The sequence below is a fragment of the Erigeron canadensis genome, chromosome 5, assembly GCF_010389155.1.
Source record: "Erigeron canadensis isolate Cc75 chromosome 5, C_canadensis_v1, whole genome shotgun sequence".
Taxonomy (NCBI): Eukaryota; Viridiplantae; Streptophyta; class Magnoliopsida; order Asterales; family Asteraceae; genus Erigeron; species Erigeron canadensis.
In genome coordinates this window covers 45402924-45418945 of record NC_057765.1, presented here as the reverse complement: position 1 = coordinate 45418945, position 16022 = coordinate 45402924, and the positions used below count along the sequence as shown (strand labels likewise).

The 16022-nt window shown below is 33.7% G+C and overlaps 2 protein-coding genes across 2 annotated transcripts; both read right to left on the bottom strand.

The window, feature by feature from the left end:
• Positions 1-5066: 5066 nt before the first annotated feature.
• Positions 5067-7946, bottom strand: LOC122598817 (BAG family molecular chaperone regulator 6). The gene is made up of 3 exons (XM_043771304.1): positions 7883-7946; positions 6381-7643; positions 5067-6277 (listed from the first exon to the last, which is right to left on the bottom strand). The coding sequence occupies exons 2-3, from the start codon at positions 7584-7586 to the stop codon at positions 5135-5137; spliced, it is 2349 nt and encodes a 782-aa protein (XP_043627239.1). The 5' UTR covers positions 7587-7643; positions 7883-7946; the 3' UTR covers positions 5067-5134.
• A 540-nt stretch (positions 7947-8486) lies between these two features.
• Positions 8487-15764, bottom strand: LOC122598816. Its single transcript, XM_043771303.1, has 14 exons — positions 15269-15764; positions 15108-15194; positions 14360-14469; positions 14156-14206; positions 13907-14078; positions 13248-13562; positions 12794-13003; positions 12063-12548; positions 11060-11269; positions 10484-10672; positions 9958-10121; positions 9696-9848; positions 9543-9621; positions 8487-9168 (listed from the first exon to the last, which is right to left on the bottom strand). The coding sequence occupies exons 1-14, from the start codon at positions 15626-15628 to the stop codon at positions 8719-8721; spliced, it is 3036 nt and encodes a 1011-aa protein (XP_043627238.1). The 5' UTR covers positions 15629-15764; the 3' UTR covers positions 8487-8718.
• Positions 15765-16022: the final 258 nt, after the last annotated feature.

Here is a 16022-nt window from a genome sequence, read left to right as displayed (position 1 = left end):
ATTTTATATCAATCAAGTGTTAAAATTGGTATGACTTTTATAAACCGAATAAATTTGTTGTGCATTGAGAAATATGATAAACAAACTAAAAATGTGCGAACGCTTTTTATTAACTAATTGTATAAATTGATATGACTTTTTATAAATCGAATTGTTTGTTGTGCATCTAAAACACTCAATTGACTTTAATTAATTTGTACACTAAGAAAGCAACATGCTCAAATATATTAAACGTATTTACTAACCATAAGTGATAGATATAAATATAAAATGATACTCAGATGATATGTTGGATAAAGCAAATCATCGTAATTAATTTAAGTTGTTGTCATCCCATCCATTGATGGAACTCAGATCCTTGGCCGATTAAAACATGAAATTTTTTACATACTAATTTTTAATATTTGTTGTATAATATATAAGGATAATCGTCCAGGTCTTATTGTGAAAGAAAAAAGCCACCCCGCCACAAATTTCAATTTGTGGAAAGCCTTCGATGGCTTCCTTATGAAAACATCCATTTTTAGGCCCATGATTTTTAAGGGTTAAAAAATCAAATGAAATTTCATACAACTAAATAATTGATATGGAGATAGTGAGTGAAAGAGGCTGGAAGAGAGGGAAGGATACTAAATGAAGAAGTCAGCAAAGGGAAAAAGAAAAGAAGAATGTTCGAAGGTGGTTCCACGTTGTTGCCTTGGCTTTTGCTTTTCACGGTTCAAAAAAGTTGATTGTTGGGTGAGAAAGAGACAAATCTATCAAGGAGATGATATAATGATAGATGAGTAGATGACGATCACACGGAGCGTGTCATTCTCAAACCCCATTGCTTACGTTCTTCACTAATGTTTTAAAAGCTGTCATTTTTGGTCCTACCGAAATGCTATTGTAGGTTTTACCGGACAGGATTACCGATAGGTTAATTTTAATATTTTTTATATAAAAAACTAAAAAATTTGTTATAATTTAACGCAAATATACAAAACACAATTGAAATTCACTCAAAAATTATATCAAATAGATATTTTATAACAAAATATAAGTTTTAAAGTTTACAAACAATAAAAATAACATTCAAGTATCATAAAAATAATTCCAAAAAAGTTTCAAAAAAAAATACTTGTAATAATGAAGAAACCAATTTTATCGGAAAAACCGGACAATACCAAAAAAGCCGGACAAAACTGGGAAAAACGACAATATGGAATAGTGAAAATACCGTGCATAAAACCGGGTTATTGTGTCGGACCACCAACCGGTATCCAGTACGTACCGGTATATAAAAATTGCTCGTCACATCCCCCCCCCCCCCCCTCTCCCTCCTTATATATAAAATAAATTTAACTCCAAATAATATTATGGGCGTATAAATAGAAACAACTTAATACCGTATAAAACGGAAATAAGTATTCTGGATGTATCAGATAGAAACAACTTAATACCGTATAAATGGAAATAACAAGAGCTCTCAGGTTTGAGTCTTACCCAGATATATTTAGGCGTGACGAGATGTATTCAATTTTCACCTATGATAAGTCTTTAGTTTTTCTCCATCAGATCTTTAGGTGACAGAGAATTCTCATCAAGTGATTTAGATTGGGGATCTGTTATGCAAGGGTCTTTATAGTGTGGACCCGATTTAAAATATCATATGCTAGACCTTTCATCATTCGCGAGTAATTCATATATTCAAGAAAAAAACTAAAAGTAATCATCATTTTCAATTCTCGATAAGTGTATATTTGAATAACATTTTATTTGGCTTTTTGAAACTTGATGCAATTACTATTATTATTATTATCATTATTTTAAGATAACACAGTTGAACTAATAACTTATTAATCAATCAAATTGCTCAATTTATTAAATTAATTCTCACTTATGTGATCATTTAGATTAACTACAAATTAAATATCTCAATAATCATTATCCAAATATATAATTATATTAATATTTGTAGAAAAAGTCTCATTAATTTACACTTTTTTGTTTTCCATCAATAATTTACACTTTTAGCCTTGAATACTTAATTTATATTTATTTTTAGTCATCAACTTGAGAGAATTTTTTAATCGTTATCCAAATATATTTATATATTAGTAATTATATTAATTTGTAGAAAAATTCTCATTAATTTACACTTTTTTGTTTTCCATCAATAATTTATACTTTTTAGCTCTGGATACTTAATTTATATTTATTTTTAGCCATCAACTTAAGAAGTTTTTTAAAATTTTATAGAAAAAATCTCATTAATTTATACTTTTTTGTTTTCTATTAATAACTTACTCTTTTTAGTCCTGAATACTTAATTTATATTTATTTTTAGCCATCAACTTGAAAAAAAAAATTTAATTTACAATTATTTAATTAAAGTAAAAAGAAATTCACCATATGAAATATAGTCTACAAAAATTTATTTCAAAACCTAATGCCTTATTAACAAATATTAGATTATATTTTAATAAATTATAAATATTAATATTTAATTTAGAATTTAATATAAACACAATTTAAACTCTAGATACATGTCTCAAACATAATAACAGATGACAATATATAACATCATTATCCTAAACACAATAGGAATCACAAAACATGGGACGATTACAGAACAAAACATGATTTACAACAAAGGGTTACTTGAATACTAAATTCAAATCAATATGAACTCCATTCAAGATTCATTCTATCTCTCAAACAAAAAGGGTGCATAATATTCTCCCTTTTTCTATATTAGTTTTGCGTATTAATGTTTAAATTTACGGTTGTCACTCAGAATATAAAAACAACCCTAATTGTTATTTAATTATCATAGGACACATGATTGAAAATAAACTTATGTGTGTTATGGGTCCGCATCATAATCAAATACATATAATTGAATGTCAAGTACAGGATCACAAGTAAGTTTATATTTTAACTCTTAATTATCTTTCATAATACTATCACATTATGAGTATAACTGGTTTTAAAATATATTTTAACAATATAAAAATTATTATAGCATGTGTCTTGTGGAATGACTACGAAAAACAATTTCATCAATATGTCTCCGCTAATGACAGTGACGAAGTTATGATTATTGTGATATAATTTGCAAAATATAACACTTAGAACCGTATATCTTCAAAATTATAAGCTTTTATGACTTACATGTATGAAAATCTAATATTGATAATATGATAAACAAATCTAGTTATTATTAAACATCACTTCTATTTTAAACTTGTAATATTTAAAAATTAGTGGAACCTGATATGCTATCTGGGTGTCACTATTATTACTATATTTTTTGTATATTATTATTACGTATATTTTTATTAGCTAGAAGTTAAGTTAAAAGATAATATAAATTATATTATTTTCTTGATTATATATATAGAGGTTATAGAATATGTGATTGTTATATACTTAAGTATGGTTGTATATCACTCATATTTTGATTTTTAAATCCATAAAAAAAATATGGAGACAATCATATATATATATATATATATATGGGAGAAGGAGTATAAGGTTGTCTCATACCAAGCTTAGGTATGGAACCTCTCACATACCATTTTTTGAACCATAAAAATCATGGGGGGGCCATGTGTTTTATTAATTATACAAAAAATATTAAAATATTGTTATGTGAGGGGTTCCATACCTAAGCTTGGGTATGGGACAACCTTATATTCACTTTTCCCTATATATATATATATGAGGGTATGGAGTATGTGGCTGTTAGATACCCAACTTGGGTGTAGAACCCCTCACATCTTGTTTTTTTAATCCATGAAAAGCATGGGGACCCAAGCATTTATATATATATATATATTAAAAAATATTGATATGTGAGGGGTTCTACACCCAAGCTTGAGTATCTAAGAGCCACATACTCCATTTTCTCTTTATATATATAAATAATACCCGTACGATATACGGATTAACGATATTTATGTGCGATATATACCGTAAAAGAAAATTAACGTAAAAAGAACTTAAATTATGCAATCTTTTCATGATATATAGACACACATAATTATATTAGCGTAAAATTTAAATTGAATGTTATGTTTAGAGTTTTTATTTCTATATAAACTATATTTTAGACCCGTGTCAAATACACAAGATTAAGATGTTATAAAGATTAGATTATTACTAAAATCTAAGTATATGCAACCGAAAAAATCTTATAACTTCAAAAGGAAAACTTTAGTCAAAAACAATCATGAAAGTTCAGATTTTAAGAATGTAATAAAAAGTAAAGCCATGCAATATTTTTAAAATTATAACCATATATCTTCTTTCATCTTATGCAATACTTTTTTGTAGACAATATTCGGCGTATTTTTTGTTTTTTTTTTATCTTTCTCGCATATCAGTATCATGAGCATCCTGAGACCCAAATATTTAGATTTACATTAATTGATTGTATATTGATCCGTAAAAATTGACATTATATTTTTTTATAATTATAATTATGACATGTGTATCGTTAGATGCAATTCAAACATTATTTTATAACTAGTGACGATCCGGGCACGAAAAGTGAGGCTTTACCCTCACTCTCTTTAGTCTAACAATGCTCAAATGTAAGCATATACATATAGCCATGAATACGCTTTTGGTTGGTTTGGCATGTCTAGGTTATTATTAAAGCTAGGATGACCTAATAAAATATGCTCGTTTATTATCTTCAATTATCAAATATAGATCCCCTTTTTTCCGAATCATGGACGGAACTTAATAAGTTAATACGGGCAAGGGCGGTCCCGTCCCTCCAAAATGTCACGCTATTAATGGTAAATATATATACATAGTAAACTTGGAAATCCAGATAACAACGTCGTACCTAATGTGCTCCTTTTCTTATTTGGCAAAGGTTCAATCCTCTAACCTCCTTTAAACGCTTTTACTCCTCTCGCACTTTAATCTACTTAAAATTGATAGCTGTTCTCATACTTGACTTTTCCTAAACAAAACAACTATATATGATATGTTGTATAACAAGTATATATACATCATCGCCACATACATATTTATTTATTTTTTTCCATATACGACAATTATTACCCATTATTTAGAAAAAAATTAAAAAAAAAAAAAAAAACAACAAACACAAGTTTATTTGTCTCATTACCAAACATCACACCAGGCAATCCCTTACTAGCTCATCATCCAAACCACGAACCCTTGTGGTGTTGCACTTGTTATTATTAACTTTCATTTTCTTCTTCTTCTTTTTGTTGTTGCACAGCTTCTTCTCAACATCCTTCACTCTTGCTGCCAGCTCGCTTATCACACCCAACTGTTCCTTCATCAGCTCCTCCACCGCCATCCTCAACTTCTCGTTCTCCTCCACAGACGACACTCCAACATCCTTCATTAGTTTGCCATCTTCCCCACTCCACCCTGCTGGCAGAGCTTCATGTGCCACCACAACATCATAATCCTCCTGGACCCCGTTCACTGCTGGTGTTTCAACTTTCATCTCTGCCATACGTTCTCTATCAACGTTGCCATCATCTACAGATTCTGTTGCTTTGAATATAGGATCATAATGTTCCCATGACTCCACATTTTCGAAGATCTGTTGACTTTCGGGGGCGAGCCTGATATCATAAGGTTTTGTTTCTTCTTGAGATTCCGCTACTTGTACCTCACAATGATCAAACACAGTACTACTTGCATTGGCTTCATGTACTATCCCTACATTGCTATCAGGATTTGCTTGCAGTTGGTCAGACTTCTCTTGGGTGGCATCATCTACAGGCTGCTCTGATACTTGAAATTGGCGGTCCTTAGTGGTCTCTTCAACTGGTTTCTCGGATTTTGTAGCATGAGTTTCGTCTGCCTCATGATTCTCAGATATGCATGTATCTAACTCCACTTCTTCATCAATGTAATCTGCTGGAACCTGATCCTTGTCAAACTTCTCTTGGACAGCATCATCCACAGGGTGTTTGGTTTCCACGGACACCTGAAGCTGACAGTTGGTAAGCTCTTGGGTTGTATTCTCATTTTGCGCCTCCGAATTGGTCTGGAGATTAACATTACAGGCTTCTGCACCATCATCATTAAGAGATTCTGCAGCTTCAGACCCCATAGATTTGACATTACCATCCGATCGATCAGACCCCTCTTGGATAGAAACATGTCCAGGATGCATAACCAATTCAGTGCTAGACATGGTTTCCTTGATTGGGGTATAAGAATCAAGCTTCTCTTGCAAACCCACAAGCTCCTTTGCAACTGATTTCCTGATGTCACGTACAACTGGATGTAGACCCTGATAGATATAGCACAACATTAATTATTTGATGACTTTTTACTATAACTTGTGAGAAAACGTACATACTTTATGAAACATAATTAAAATTTAAATACTGTACCTGAATGGTGTCAAGCTTTAGTAGAAGGCTCATTATGGTCTCTCCAATGATTAGTTTTTGCTTATCACTTTGGCAGGTGTTAGAAGATGATGCCAGATCCTGAATACGCTGTCTCAGCTCGACAACCTGACTCCTAACTTTAGAGATCTGCCTCAGTTTCATCAGTGGCTGAGATTTCCTTACTTGAAAACCACGATACACAGACTGTATGATCAGAGCTGCTTCATTTACCGCCATCTTCTTCTTCATTATGTAAGATTCACCTTTACTTGATGATCGACCTTGTGCCTTTTGACATCCTGTTTGTACACTATCAGCAACCCTTTGATTGGCCACCTCAACGGTTTTAACCTTGCTTTTACTTTTTAGGTCTTCTGACAAGTGGCTTTGCTGCAAATAAGAAGAAGATTTTGAACTCTTTTTCCTTGGCAGTGGATCAACGCGTAAACAAACAGGAGGCAGTTTAGAAGATTTCTTTGGTACTGGATCTGTTGGTTTTTCAGGAGAAATATTGGATTTTGGTAGGCTTATATTTTCCTCATTGGTGCCCAGTGGAAAGACAACATGGTTTGTGCTTGTCTCAGACGATTCACTGCCCAAACCATCATCAATTTTCCTTTTCTCCTCCTCCTCCTCCTCCTTTGTCATTTGATTGTTGTTAGAAGGCAACCAAAGTATTGGGAAAGGGAAACCTTTAGCATCCCCGCTGGCCGCAGGTGAATTATAATCCTTGTCTTTGGGGGCGGTGGGGGTTTCTGTTTTCATGTAGATTGGATAAGGGCAGAAAGGAGGCAGGGAGGTGGAGGAGTGGTTAATTGTTTTCTTTTCTTCAAGTTGTGGCTGTATATAATCATCCTGTCGATGACCGGATCCGCAGCAGCAGCAATGATCATACCTCGGCTGCTGCTCGGTAGAATTATAATAATGTGGTGGAGGATAAACTGAGGCTGGAAACGGAGGATAAATATGAAACGGTGGTGGATGGTAGTAGGAGTAGTAATTAGGAAAAGAATGATGATATTCGTGTGGGAAAGGAGGAGGAAAGCAGCAATAAGTATAGGGCGGGGGGTGTTGATAAGGAGACGGGGTTTCACTTGAAGGAGTAAAATCATGATACATTGGATTACTACTATCATGAGTATTATTATAAGCCGGATGATGATGGGGGTATGAGCCTAGTGTCCACGGGTGGTTAGGCGGATACATTGTTTTGTATTGTAATAGTAACGGCAGATGCAACAAGCAAGTAGAAACTACCACTACCTGAAATGAACAAACCACATTTCTTATAAAAAAATTGGGACTAATTAAGTTAAAGAAGCAATGTGTGAAATGAAGTTCATTTCAAAAGTAACCAAAATATACCATGAATGAATTAACGAATGAATGGAAGCTAGCTAATTATAATCATACAATAATACACACAGTATACAATATAATTACACATAATGAGAAATTAAATTTTATTAAAAAATGAATAGAGAAAGGAAAGGGGGGCTTACAGATTGATGATGAAGAAAAACACTGCTCCACAGTAGTCAACACACACACTTGGATATTTGGACGGAATGAAAACTTTTGTTTTTTTGTTTCCCAAAAGAAGATTGTTATAAGATATATAAATCAATGTCTGCATTTATAGTAGATTATATATCTTGAATGAATGGATATTTGGATGGATTTTCTTTAATTCTCTGTCCACGGTTTTCCAGACTCTTCTCGAGCGCCCCCGCCCCTTAACAAACTTTATATTTTGACAAACCAAAATCTTCAACGGAAAGAAGAAGTATCTCGAAATTGCCACCTCCCCTCCATACATTCATAAATTTTTTTTTTCTTCTTTTAATTTAACATACTAACAACCAAAAACAAAATTACATACTTATTCCATCATATTCACTTTACCATCCAACCATACCTCTGGAACGGATTAGGATTCCAAGTTAAAAAATTAGATTAAAATCAAATAACATAATTTAAAGAAGATTATGTTTGATTTTATTATGTTAATATATGGAGATCCTTTAAACTTAGACTATAAATTAACTATGGTGGAGACTGGAGATGGTGTTATACTGTTATATAACTTTATAAAATAAAAAAAAATAAAAAAAAACTAAGTTTAAAATTAGTATTGGTATCAGCATCATCAAAAGATGCAATTTTTACATACAAAAACCCTGAAATTAAGGAGCACCCCTATGCATCTTGCCCAAAAGCAACACTCAAAATTTACTTCACGAAAAAATTCAAGTATAATTAATCAAACTACCAACTACACTGTTGTAAACGACGTCGTCATCAACGCTAAGTTAACAAGAATCACCTTTTAATTAAGCTACCTGAAATGCCTTTCTACTGCCACCACATTATTTGTCTCATTCTCCGGTGGAGGCTTCACATACTTCCCTATCACTTTTTGGCGAGTCCGGTTCTTGATTCTTTGAATCTTTTCTCGCGTCTTTTGCTTCTTTGTTTCTTTCTCCTTTTTAGATTGCATTCTTTCCTTTTCATATATTCCCTTCCACAACACCTCACCCGTTGAAGGCCATAACCACCGCCTTCCTGGGTGGTGGTCCGAGTCGGCCTCCTCCGCCAGATCTTCATCCATGGCCTTGAGGGTGCTGTAGCCAAACCACTTGATCCACATTTTACCTCTCCGTTTCTTGAAATCATGTTGTTCTTTCATTGTTCCGGTGTCGGGATCTATGTACACCATTCTTCTCGCGCTATGATAAGCCCAAATGTTTACAAGAACCTCGAGAATCCGCGAGTAGCAATGCTTGTCCTGCCATACAACCAAGAGTGCACATCATCGAATCATTATAGCTGAAAGAATCTTTGGGCTCAGGTTTAACAATTAGAGGTGGCAAAATGGTGTAGGTTGTTCAACAACAGTACTTTTTGGATCGGTTCTAGCAGAACCCTTAACAGTTTCTCTCTCGTTGTATAGAACTTTGCAAGTAGTACACCTTGGGAGACACTTGACCCATCTAAACTACTCACCCTGTTTCCATTTTAGCCAACTTGAACAAGTTTACCCGTTTGAACCATTACATGCATAGTATAGCCCAAATTGACAATTTTTTTGGTCAAATTGTTACCTATAGAAGTGATTTAAAAGCAGATTGATGAGTTATCTACAGCGGAATAAGAGCTTACCTTAGACAAACTTAAGTAGCACAAACCACTTTTCTGATGCTCTTCATAAAATTGTGCATCTAAAGCGTCTACAAACATTCTGCATATATCATACAATAGAAATTGAATTCCTATCTCTTAAAAAAATTCAGTAATCGAATGAAATCCACATACCTTGAGAACATCACGAACTCGAGGAAAGATTTGGTTGGCATAGCCCAGCTATTCATGATGGACCATGTTCCTCCATCTGTGGGCATCGGAGGGAGAACAGTCGAGTTATTTCTGATCCCGTAGATTTTCTTCAAAGCTTCCGAGAACGAGAACCTTGTACAGATAATACAGACAATTAAATTAGACCTTATCTTTTGCAGAAAACTAATTTAATGGATATATAATTTATAGACATTCTCCGAACATGAGTAGAAGATCTTACTTGCAATTACCGGCATTTATTGAATCACAAAATGACCAAAAATCCTGTTGTATTGGGCTTCTTGGATCTTTATCCACACGGACCCAAAAATAGACAGCATCCCCGTGTTTTTGAGCTTCAATATCTTCTAGTAAAGCAATCTCAGCACGGTCCGATAAAGATTCCTGCTCTTTTCCAAAAGATTTATAAAAGGGATAAGTGCACCGAAATGTAGGTAACTAAGACCGAAAAGTTATAATGTGCACAAACTACTGGAAACCTCTATTGTGTGCACGAACTTGATAAAAATGCTCAAATCATGTAACATGGTATATGTTGCTCCCCATATGAGCTGCCACGTGCAAGTTTTTAATTGGTCGGCCATAGTTAGTTACATAATTTGAACACTTTTACTAAATTTGTGCATACAATAGAGCTTCATGCGCACTATAACATTTCGTCCGTAGTTACTTACATTCCGGTGCACTTAACAATCAAGCGACAATTTGTAATATGAAAATGGTTAGTGTCAAAGGAATTTGCTTGCCTTCCTAGCTGTAGCCCGCCACGACAAAAACCCGATCCAAGCATTCTTATGTATACGGTCAATACGGTTAGCAATAGCAAAAAATGCTCCAAAGTCACCAAGGGTGTTACGGTAGTAGGGTGAGTTTAGAAGAGGAAGACGAGAAGGTGCATCAATGTCATCTCTTCTTGATCTTCGGCTTTTTGTGGACTACAATATCATAAAATTGATAGATGTAAGCTGTTAACTGCTTGATCGCAGTTTAATTTCTAAATTAAGGATGCTTCAGAAGTGATAATCTTGGCCTTTCGGGTATAAGATTCAAGAGTGAACCAAAAAAGTCAAGATATTTCATATCCAAAAAATGATCCAAAACAATATTGAACAACACATAACGATACAAGAAATGCTCAAATCTATAGTCCAATGACAATTGTAGAGCAAAGGTCAGCCATAAAATCTGATATTTATGCAAAATAACAACCTAAAACACCACTGCATGAAAAGCTATAAGTATAACATGCCAAGAAAATACTCATATGTGGATGCAATGTGTGAAAGTCTTAATATGTTTGCAATGGAAGTGGATCAACTTACAAGTCCAATACCACGATAAAGTGATTTAAGGTGCAGAAAAGGCCAAGATCCTTGCCCATTGTAAGGTTCATAGATACATAACGGTTGACCTGTTCTTTCGAGTTCTCCATCATCCCTCTCATGCAAATCATTTTTACTCCGGTCAGTTTTCTTTGCATTTTTGTATACTTCTTCCCATTTCCCCCTCGATTGATCACTTCTATCCCTCAGCTACATACAATTACAAATCCAAATCAAAACCTTGAAAGTCTTTACAATATCAACTGGCGTATCTAACTATGTAAAAGTAGTCCATATATGTTTGGGCGAACAAGTTGTTTTGATGATCTTCTATATCACAAAACCAGAATCATGTAGTCAACTATGAATTCTAATAAAAGGACAGTGCAATGTGCATGTGTTTCTCTTGTTTTCCATTCTCCTCCCGTGCAAATTGCAATATTCAGCTGGACACATATAAAATGAAAATTCTTTGCCTAATTAGAGCCGTCAAAATGGACAACTTGGATGGGTTAACTAACGAGTCAAAATGGCAGCCTGGACAAGTTAAGTCACATATTAAAATTGGTCAGATAGTAATTGGCCTTGACAGACTGAGCTGTCAACATTTTTCTATGGTTTTTATAAGTTTTATAACAATTATAATCGATTAAATCATACTGTACTACAAAAGCTAAACTATTAAAATGAACACACGGTTTCTAATAAATTGGTTGACAAAGTTGTAAGCATTTAAATACACGTTGAGCAACTTTCAATAGTTTCAATCATAATTGACCATTTGTACGGAAATGGGTCTGAATCATCACAAGTAACTATAGCCAAAAAGTTTAAATACCTTAATATCCATGCCAGAATAGCCTAAGGGATCAAATCAATATAATTAGCTCGTTGTAATCATACAGTGGCCCCATAAGTAAATTCGTATAGAAGTTACCGAGAAAGAATATGTTGCAATTTTAATGGAGTAAATGGATAATATGTTCTTTCTTTTTCTCATTACCTCGTCATCTTCTCTCATTCTTTTAGCTTTCATCATCTGATTTCTTCTTTCATCTTCCCATAAACCGTATACAAAGGTATCATTGTCTGGAATAGCACCTGGTCTCTCTTCTTTTAGAGTATGATTCCAGCGATTTTCAGCCTCGTTTAGAAAATGGTTTATCCCTAAAGTTCTATCTACATATCTACGATCTGAAATAGCTTCAAAAGGAAGCCATTGCCACTCTGTTTTGATATCAGGAGGAGCTTCTGATATTGTCCTTGGATATGCAACTTCTGAAGGAAGAAATAATATGTTTTCTAGCAATGAAGCATACCCTTGAATAACTTCCAAAGCCAACATGTTTTTAGCAGTCTTTTTGCCGGTTGAGGCTATATTGCGAGCTTGCGACAATGCTTTTCCCTCAGACACCAATTGTAGCATTATCCGTGTTAAATCCTCTAAATTATCCTTCCGGAATATATGGCCATTTACCCCATCATCAATCTGATACATGTTATCATACTATTAGTTTTCATACGTTGACTTCTAAAGTCATGTATGATACTTCCACAATAAAAAATGAATAGAATATATCATACTAATCAAGAAACGAAATGCTAGAATATAAAAAGCAATAGGAATTTAAACAGAAATAAGCGGTGTTAAAATGCAAACTAACATAGAAATACCATAACCTTCATTAAAAAAGTTAAATATTAGAAGTCAAATGATTGGAGGCTATAACTTACACGTTTGTTGATTACTGATAGGTCAGGAGCGATTATTGGTTTTTCAAGGCACATTGCTCTAATCAGAACGTCAGGAAATGATAGTTCTTCAAGAAATGATCCGTATACTACAAGATCCATTATGCTTAGAACACCAACATCTTCATCAAGTTGGTTTAAAGCTACATGCTTCACTGTATCCATCGGGTATTTGAGGTTTGAAGCAATTTCCTACCAGAAATAGCATTACATTAAGTAATTATCAACTTTGAAATTATCAGATAACTATGAATTATAAAAACTATGGAAGAGAACTTTTGAGAGATATAAATGTAAATCCCAAGTTTTTATCAGCTATCAAAATGCGCATCCAAACACCCCTAAGTAACTTTAAGTAAAAAAATATACTAAATAAGGACATATTGCAGTTTTTAGCAGACGAAGAGAGCAACGAATGAGCTAGATAGAGCTTTACCTCTATAGCTGCACTGTAATTACCGGTTGAATCTTGACTCAATATCATGATCTTGAGAGCGGGACTTGAATTGTCGCCAATAGGAAAGTGGTTCAAAAGAGGCAATAAGGCCTTTAAAACAAAAGCATGCTCCAGCCACATTCCTTTATATAGAAACTCACTTCCCACAATTCCAACAACGAATTCATTCAACCCAACATTCATATCTACGCGCACATTTTTGTGGATGAACGCTGAGTTACCTACTTTGCATGCTTCAGAAGGAGATCCGGGTACGACAAAGTAGTTTCCAGCATCAAAGGCAGCATAAAGCATCTGAAAAATGAGTAATATATTTCTATCAAAAATAAAAACATATTTCCAGAACTAAATAAAGAAGAAAAATAAGATCCAAGATTGCCGTATCATATATATTTAATTCAAAGGATGCATTAGAATAACTTCCTAGAAACCTCTACACTGAAGTCTTATTTCCAGACTCTGCCCCTGATTCTGCGCCCCAACTTCAACTATGGGACCTTTACATCCTAAATCTCATCATGCCATATATATTGCAACCCACAAACTTAACATGTCAAATGATCTAAATAATACTGCAAGATACAAAAAGTGATAAAAAGAGAGTAATTAAAAGTACCAAGAAATCATTGTATACATACAGGTAGGGCATAGTTTGAGAAAACAGTAACAGTGGCTCGATTGAAGATAGCCTTCCAGTCGTCAATCAACTCAACTTGGCTACTCGACACATATCTCATGGCACGTATAGCAAGAGCTTTTTCATTGACAGACCAGATAAGAGGTACAGAATTAAACGGTTCCTGCAAAAGGCTGTAACCACTAAATTAATGTTTTTCCCAAAAATGTAAACCCAGTGGGAAAAAGTGATCATGGATATGTCTACTCACCTTGAGATGACGTCTTTTGCTGCAATAGAGCTGACGAGTATACCATCATAGCTACAAGGTCATTACGAAATGGCTATAAACAGAAAGTTGAATGTACTTTCATTTAAACTTTCATTTTAACCAAAAACATTCTACTTACAAGAAGAGTAATGCATTATACAAGACTTTTGTAATTAAAATAAATTGATAAGAAAACAAACATACTTTAACCAGTCGATTGTAATGCCCCTTTTATCATTAGCATCCACAATATTAACCGGAACTCCAATACTATTCCAAATAGATTGGACAGGCCCGTCTTCAAGTGAGTAAACCTGTATTAGAAACGGACCATCCCAATGATTAAAGTGGCTTACTAGCTACAAAATTTCCTAAAAGAACACTAGTTCTCGACTAAAAAACACATATTTCCTCAGAGGATTAACACATATATAAAACAACAATGAGTTGATAAATGCTTATGTTATACAAACATTTCAACACGAAAGAAGACATAAAGATACTATAGCATCACATGCTAATATAGCACATGCCCATAGGTGACCATATGATATGCAAGAACCAATAGGGAATCTAGAGCATTCTTGTGGTAATCTTGAGCCCAAAAGAACCTTGTGATAAGTTAATAACTCACAAACAGCAGAGAGTCATACATGTGACTCTTGTTTTAGCTGCCTGACGAAATTAGCCGATTGCTAATCAGATGTTTATTACGAGTATTGTAGACAATCCTAAGTCCATTCATCCTTGGACATTCGATCAAAGTCATCTAGGATAAATGGCAAGATTGTCCAAAAAAGTCGAATATGAATCATATGATTAATGTGGACTTGGCTTGAAGCTAATAAGATATGCCAGGTCAATGAAAAACTAGTTTAGCACTGAAAGCATGCCTAAAAAAATGACACGACATCTGACATTGCATTTTTCAATAGCAAATACAAAATACAACCTGAAATTGATAGCCAATTTCCCTCAGAGCAGATGCGACAGAGAACATCAATATCTGCTGTGGATCAACCAATAGATGTGCAAAAACCTACGAATGAAAAGAAATCTAAATTCACAAATGCCTCTTAATTAATTTAATGAATGAATGAATGAAAGACTCACCAAAGCAAGCAGAGGCTTTCTGTTCCCAAATGTATTATTGGTGGTGTTTTTGTTGGTGGGCATAAACTTGACATTTTCACCAAAACCCAAACCATCATTTTTTTTCAATAACAAGTTGTTGTTATCTTGTTTCAAGAAGAAGAAATCTCCATCATCGATTTCTTTCGAAAGAGGCAAAAACAATTGAAACAAGAAGATAAAAAAGATGAATACAGCCAAAGCAGAAATCCATTGCAGGTAATCAATCTTCTTCTTCTTGTTCAAAATCATAAATCGCCCATTATTATCGTACGGTGGTCTTGAAAAAGATTTGAGTAGAGAGTCTCGTTTCAATGGCACAAGTGGACTGAGAGAACCCATTTACATTCTTTCTTATCAACTCAAAAAAGCTTAAATCTTGAACACAATACCCAACTTTTAATAGTTCTTGAGCTAAGAATAACAAGGGATCAAAATATTTTATTTTATTATTATATGAAACACAAGTGGAGTGGAGAATGAATGAGGTATGGCAGAAGGACTATTTGTTTTTCTTTTGATTTGACTTTATTCTTTTCAAGGTAACTAGATTATAACCTGCGTTAACACAGTGGTATAATAAATACTTAAAAGCTATTGAAAAATGCCAGAATAATAAATACTTAAAAGCTTTTGATTTGACTTTATTCATAAATCAACCATGGTATAAATATAATTTCAAAGACTATGATTTGACAATTGTTTCTGATCACCTTACATGTGTTTTATAGATTCA

Bases quoted from the DNA above. Each gene is read 5' to 3' on its own strand.
- LOC122598817 (XM_043771304.1), bottom strand. From the start codon at position 7,586: ATGTATCCGCCTAACCACCCGTGGACACTAGGCTCATACCCCCATCAT. The intron at 6,278-6,380 runs GTACAGTATTTA...TATATCTATCAG, and splicing joins TAAAGCTTGACACCATTCAG to GGTCTACATCCAGTTGTACG.
- LOC122598816 (XM_043771303.1), bottom strand. From the start codon at position 15,628: ATGGGTTCTCTCAGTCCACTTGTGCCATTGAAACGAGACTCTCTACTC. The intron at 15,195-15,268 runs GTGAGTCTTTCA...TTTCATTCGTAG, and splicing joins GAAAGCCTCTGCTTGCTTTG to GTTTTTGCACATCTATTGGT. The intron at 9,849-9,957 runs GTAAGATCTTCT...TATCTGTACAAG, and splicing joins ATAAATGCCGGTAATTGCAA to GTTCTCGTTCTCGGAAGCTT.